We start from the raw sequence: 6,997 nt of genomic DNA on the forward strand, positions 1-6,997 counted from the left end.
ATAAATTCATTTTTATTTGAATATAAAGAACGGCAGTATTTGAATATTAAGAACGGCAGTTGTGAAATGCTGTCTGCAGTTAATATTGTGCGACTAATTTTGAACCCTTTTTGTAAATGCATGGTTTCTTTATTTTCCTCCAAAAATATTTTGGCACACATTTTAATTAATGCATGAACACATTTTGCGCATTTTAAAGGGAACATTTGTGCGGCGACAGGGGTTGAACATTGGGGAACAATATTGTTACCCCTATAACAAAGAAATCTGGAAACATAGTACGTAAACAATTGAAGATTTTAATTCTTTCAAAACTCAGTGCTGTAAAAAAAAAGTGTCCTTACAGACAGTTCTGACTGCTGACATTGAACAAAATTTGAAACCGGAAAAAAAGGTATATGTACCGTGAAAATATCCACACCGCACTGCTGTAATTGGAAGAAGTGTCGTCATCCGTTTTCTATTTACCCAGAGACAGAATGTACCGATCGATATAGAGTAAAAAGGAAGGAGACATTTTAGGGGGCACGAACATGCAGGCTTCGGAGAAAGATCAAATGCATTGAAATTTTCTTCTCAATTCTTGTAACAGGTTGCTATAGCTTCAACCGTAGGTTTTTGTCTCTTTTCAACATGGGGGCGAGAGACTGTGCGAAATGTTTCCTGTTCGTGTTCAACTTGTTATTTTTTGTAAGTAATTTTTAGTAATGGCAAAATGGTAGTTATGATGAAGGCTTTATGGTTGTGATAATAATTGTAATGATGGTGATGCAATTGACCTATTGCAAGTTCATTTACAGGATGGTACGGAGGGGATTCGATATCTTTATATAGTCATGATCAAAAGCCAGGTCACAAGTATTAGAGGAAATGAACGGACTTTCTCGTCCCTCGACTTGAGACTAGTCGACTCGTGATTAATTTTATTAGCATAGCAGCTACGCTGAGTGGAAACGACATGTTAAAACAACAATAGATCAAGAGGAACAAAGGCTACAAAGATGAATTATTTGATTATCTTGTGGCATGGCTTGTGATTGGACTACCTGAGACGACTTGCGATGCCTTCTGCTGACGCAAATTTTACTATGTGATGACTTTGATGACATGTTTTACTTGTACGTGACCTATGATTTGCTTGTGATCGACGTATGATTTGCTTGTGATTGACTCATGATTTACTTGTGATTGACGTATGATTCACTTGTGATGGACTGATGAATTACTTATGATTACTTATGACTTGCTTATGATTGACTTATGATGTACTTGTGATAGACTAATGATTTGCTTGTGATTGACTTTATGATTTACTTGTGATGGACGTATGATTTGCTTGTGATTGACTTATGAATTACTTATGATTTGCCTGTGATTAACTCACGATTTGCTTTTGATTTGCTTGAAATTGACTCGTGATTACTTGCGATGACATATGTGTGAAGGACTTATTGTTTGCTTGTGATCCACTTATGATTTACTTGTGATCGATTCATTACATTATTAACTTGTGATTGACACATGATTTGCTTGTGATTGACTTATGATTTGCTTGTGATATACTTCTGAGAAGTTGACTATAAATCTCTGGAATTGGAGCATAGTGAACATGGTGAAGAAGAAATAAACTATATAGAAAATGAGTCAAAACAACAATGACAGTTGTCTCCCGTTTCGTTACAGATTGCCGGAGTGGCCGTGCTAGCCGTAGGTGCTTACTTATACAGCCGTGAGGGTCCCTTCGCGACCCTTCTTCCCAGTTTCCCCTTCCTCAATGTGACCACTCTTACCATGGTCGTGGGCTGCATCATCATGGCCGTGTCTTTCCTGGGTTGCTGTGGCGCCATCAAGGAAAGCGAGTGCATGCTGGCTGCCGTGAGTATGATAAAAAAAAACCTATCATGCGGCGAAAAGTGTACTACAAAATTCATCCCTCATATTATTGCTTATCACAGTACATTTTCCATCTGATGAGCCAAAATAACGGACGGCAACCCGACAATATGTAATTCGGACGTATTAAAATTATTTTCTTAAAAAAGGTTAAAGTGGATGTTTAGGCCTATGGCATATCATCCATACATGCAAAAGCAACGTCTAACCACTTGTCAAATATTACTCTCTAAACTTCAAAGAGTGAAACTAGGGACAGTCGATTTAGAGTAAATAACACTCAAATTGTCGATTGAAATACAGGGTGAGTATTAGCCTTAAATTAACATCGGTTGTACCCCAATATGGCTTCATGATTACACTGCCCTAATTTGCTCACAAGTATGGCTTATTTTCTGAACCTTTTTTTTCTTGGGCAGTATTTTATCATAATGGTTGGCATCTTGACCGCGGAGATGATAGCTGGCGGGCTAGGCTTTGCCAACAGGAAAGAGGTGGAAGCTTTCATCGAGCAGGACATGAGCCATAATGGGCTGCCGCTGTACGGCAAGGCGGGCCAACACGGCCTGACGTCGGCCTGGGATCGATTGCAGACCTCGGTGAGTGGCCACGTTTACGATAGAAAAAGAATATAGTAAAAGCTGGTCCTGCACCAATGTAGTCTAAAGCTTCTAGGTAGTCATCTGATTCATTTTGTTAGGCTATAAGGTGAGGTGCGGCTAATGCAATTGTACTTCACAATTTTCAGTCAGTGAGTCAGTCAGCCAGAGATATACGAACTTGAAGAGGATTATATGTTGGCCAACCTTGGACCAGCAACAATTCCTCGACTTAAGTGTCCGTAAACCGTACCGCTGACACTGCAAAAGATGAGGGAAAGAGTAGGGAAAGGGCTAGACTGGAAAGCTCGACAGTACCTAGCAGCGTGTGACATTATTCATACGGCAGTGGCTCAGTCAGTCACTCAGTGAGTGAGTCAATCAGTCACTCAGGAGGATAAAGACCATTGGCCATTATCGTGTTGCGGCCATCTTGATATTTTCCCATTCAAATCAACTTAACCAAAGCGAGGCTGGAAGGAAAAACAGGCTGATTCCTTTTTGCACAAGTGATAATACCATTCAGTACTGTTATTGGATACAGGGAACATGACTGAAATGTTGGCAGCAGGTCTATAGGTTGGTTCTTCGGGTCCAGCAGAGAATCGTAATTCGTAATTGTATGAAACCATTGTAACTATATACAGCCTCGTTTAAGTGTGATACCGTGCTTCTCCAACCCTTGGACTCCATAACTATCTCTATCAATACGTGATAAATGTTTAACTGCATGCAAAATGATGACTAATATCCCCCAACCATGCCAGGGGCCTCCCATCACACTGCACCCAACCTATAAGGGTGGGGCAGGGACGGAAGGTTGGGTGGGGATGACAACAAGAAGGCCCAGTTGTATAATACATGTATTGCATTTTGAATGGGTCCGTCCTAGTTGTCTTGCTGTGGCGTCAACAATTCGGCCGACTGGAGCCGCTTCCACCCCAGTATGAGCCAGCCTGGGGAGACGCCCGATTCCTGCTGCGTGGATCATCTCTTCACGGGCTGTGGCAGGGAAGCTGTCGTTAGCAAGTGGCAAAAGGTGGGTATTTTCAGTCAAAGTACAAGTACGTTTTCTTGATTTTGTTCATTATTCTTATTAACATAAAAAATGGAAGATTACGAAAGTCATGGATATTGGATATGCTTTCAAGAACATGTGTTCAACATTGTTGTTATAGTCTGGCACTCCAGTTTAAGACTCGATTGCACCGACGAGTCGGAAAAAGTCGTAAAATGACCTAGACTCGGACTCTGACAATACCAAACTCTATACCTCTCAGACTCGCATTTGGCTTCCAACTTTGTGTTCAGACTTTCAGAGTTGAATAAATCCGTGAATCGCCTATAAAATGAATATCTGCTCCTCTACATTTCGGGGTCACTACTTGCCCTTAATCATAGTTTATGCGACAGTATTTTGAAATAGTGCAAACATAAATCCCGCCAAGGTTTTATTTTTAAGCTGCCTTTATGTGAAAAAAGGAGCAATTTCAGTGATGTGCCTTTCAATCAAGAGTCTTTCTCGCATCTTAAAATATTTCAAGTTATGCAAAATAAGCCAGTAAAACTATAATGATGACATCTCCATACATGTGGTTTTTGTCTTGTGTTCGCTTTAAATCTCATCAACAAAATAACAAAACTGGGGGGATAAAAGAAAGCCATCAACCTCGTCAACATGCATCAAGCAGTACACTGCTATGGTACTACCTGTTCCCTTTTGTCTCGAAATTGTGAGTTGACCCATGGAACGAGGTTGGAAAGCCAGGGCGTCTGAAACCATACCGCTCTCTAGAGGTAGACTCGACCCTCGTGACGCCATGACGGCAAATATCATTTGTTGTTGGCTTGTTAATTCCATCATGCGAAATCGTGATTTTTATTTCTTGTTTCCAAGGGATGCAAAGATGCCCTAATTGCCGACATACGGAGTCACGTGGGATATGTGGCGGGAATCCTAATTGGTGTGGGAGTGTTTCAGGTAAAATAAGTCATAACATTTGCTATCCCCCTCCCTCCACAATCCAGGATAACTAAGTTAGATGAGAACAAAAACAGAAATTAATATTCACAACTTGATTGGTAACAACCACACCCCAAAATGCTCGAGTGTGCGAAATGTCCCTCTTTTCTAGCGGCCAAAAATACGGACTTTCTTTTAGATGTGATATTAGAATGCCTTTTCGCAAAAATGAGTTTTAGTTTGGGGGTTTAAATTGAAGTGCTGGAATTTATAAGTCCAAATAGGCCTATGTAGCCTAGCGTTTGAAAGTTGAATACACTACATATTAGTTCATTTCTACAGGCTAGCTGAGGTTAAAGCTACAGCAACAAGCCGTGTCTGAATGGACTGATCTAGTACCACCCCATGGTGTTCTGACCAATGACAGCCGTGATTTATGTCCGACGTGCGTGCACTAAAGTCCAACATGCGTGCACGCGCGTATGATGCGCGCGGCAGGAAAATGCAGCATGGCATTGGAGAGGAGCACCTGTTAATTTTCCCACGTGCGCATTGGGCGGGGCTTACTGGATCGGTCCATTACTTGGCTGTAAGGCTAGAAATTACACACGCGCATTATGCATGGAAGCGGCTGCATTCATTTCTAGCCGGCCGTAGCAAAGGACATTTAGACGTGTAGTCCCCCGCAAACACAACCCCACCCTCTTAGATGGCAATATGGTTATTTTTCTAATAATTAATTTCCTTACCCATTTGCGAATGGGCTTTGACACCTTGCAGGTTCTGGGCATTGTCCTGTCCTTCATTCTGTGTTGCTCCATCCGAAAAGGCTAAGCCGACCGGTCAGGTCGCCATGGAACCGGCCACAAAGTGATGATTTTATCCGGAATCTGATGACTGAACTATAAAACCGCGATGAGGATTTTCTTTTGTTCCAAACGCATTTTTCTTCAAACCATTTCACAATACAAACATAGATTAGGGGGCATGCGCATTTTGTCCCGGCAAGGATTCCCAAAACCACATATTCCCTTGTGGTTGAAAAAGCAGGCATACTTTGCAAATTTCCGATTCATTTGTAAATAATTATTTGTAAATAGAACTTAGTCTCGTAGGTCTAGTTATTTTAATCCAGAAATTCTGGGGTGTTTTTTTTTTACAGTTTTATAAAATGTATCCTGACTTGATTGTCATAAAATTGTCACCACTCGGTCCATAATCCTTTCCGTCTTCCAGACTGATTTTGATATCTTTGTTTGCATATGTAAATTACTCCGTTATTTCAAATAAGCCATTTGCGAGTGACCTATACCCTTTGGGATTTAAATTTGAAAACATCTGGTACCTTGACTTGCTCAGAATGCTTGGCACATTTTAACTTTGAATTCTCCAGAGTCCAGACCAAAGACACTGTTGGTAATCACATGATTCGGGGCAAGCTCTAAGCAAAGCGCCGATACATTGTTCACAATGGGTGAGAATGGCACAAAGATACCAGACCATGCCGGAGCTGGGCGTTGCTAGCGTAAGCTTAGGCTTGCCCCGAATCATGTGATATAGTAACAGTCTCTTTGATTTGGAGAATGCAAAGTTAAAACGTGCAGCAAAGTATTGGATTAAGTCAGCGTTCCAAATTGTATTCAAATTTAACTCGCAAATTGCTTATTATTGTAAAACTAAGAGAAACAAAATGCGTGTTATAAATCTTGTGTACTTTGAAATATAGCATGGGGCAGTTATATTGGCTTCAGTTCTTGATTTATTTGCCAACAAGAAAAAACTAAGTGATTAATATTATAAAGATCGAACAATTTACTTAATTTGCATGTGTTATACTATGCATAATGTATACATGTAGAATTAATACGCTCGTCTGGCGAGAATTGAAATCGAGGCCAGTTATGTAATTTCAAAGTCGATTACTGGTTATTGATTATTGATTACTGACAAAGCAATTGCAGAATCGTGCAAGTGCAGTCCCATTCATATGGCCGTTGTCAATTTCCAGAAATCTTTTCCTGCATTATAATGACCGTATTCTCGAGGAAGCCATTTTGGTCGTGTGCCCTGAATGTATTATATAAATTGTGAAATGTTCAACGGGATGGTGCCAGACTATTTTCCATTCTAGCTTCTTTACTTTGTTTTTAAAAGTGTATTAAACATTAGGGTATGTTTAAATCACAATTTAAATCAGGGCAGACTGGTATTAATTTGTAATTAACCTCATGTCATTGCTTTCATTTCTCTTCGCAAGTTCCAAAATGAAGATTTTAGCTCGCTTTCAATGTAATATGCCCGACTCGTAAATAATTAGAAAGCCCATTGTATTTGTTTTGTACACTGAGACTGTCAAACACAACAATTACATTCCAACGAACCACCGTAAACAAGTGCATTTCAGTTTTGTCAATGATCAAACTGATTATAGGCCTACTTCCACTTTCAACCAATAGCAGTCACTCTTACTCCCCGTTCGGCTGTCACTGATGGCCCGCAGCCTCGTCTCGATATCTTTCCGCGTCAAATAAAATAGGGCGTA

The 6,997-nt window shown here is 40.4% G+C and overlaps 1 protein-coding gene across 1 annotated transcript; it reads left to right on the plus strand.

Moving 5' to 3' along the window:
• Positions 1-478: 478 nt before the first annotated feature.
• Positions 479-5,769, plus strand: LOC119746180 (tetraspanin-9-like). Its single transcript, XM_038222990.1, has 6 exons — positions 479-690; positions 1,684-1,875; positions 2,313-2,492; positions 3,385-3,531; positions 4,390-4,473; positions 5,236-5,769. The coding sequence occupies exons 1-6, from the start codon at positions 634-636 to the stop codon at positions 5,287-5,289; spliced, it is 714 nt and encodes a 237-aa protein (XP_038078918.1). The 5' UTR covers positions 479-633; the 3' UTR covers positions 5,290-5,769.
• Positions 5,770-6,997: the final 1,228 nt, after the last annotated feature.

The sequence above is a fragment of the Patiria miniata genome, unplaced genomic scaffold, assembly GCF_015706575.1.
Source record: "Patiria miniata isolate m_02_andy unplaced genomic scaffold, ASM1570657v1 HiC_scaffold_7, whole genome shotgun sequence".
NCBI lineage: Eukaryota > Metazoa > Echinodermata > Asteroidea > Valvatida > Asterinidae > Patiria > Patiria miniata.

What these genes read in the sequence shown, in the direction of transcription:
- LOC119746180 (XM_038222990.1), top strand. Translation starts at nt 634, where the DNA reads ATGGGGGCGAGAGACTGTGCGAAATGTTTCCTGTTCGTGTTCAACTTG. An exon ending in GGGATCGATTGCAGACCTCG is followed by an intron (nt 2,493 to 3,384) that starts GTGAGTGGCCAC and finishes GGTCCGTCCTAG; the next exon opens with TTGTCTTGCTGTGGCGTCAA. An exon ending in TCGTTAGCAAGTGGCAAAAG is followed by an intron (nt 3,532 to 4,389) that starts GTGGGTATTTTC and finishes CTTGTTTCCAAG; the next exon opens with GGATGCAAAGATGCCCTAAT.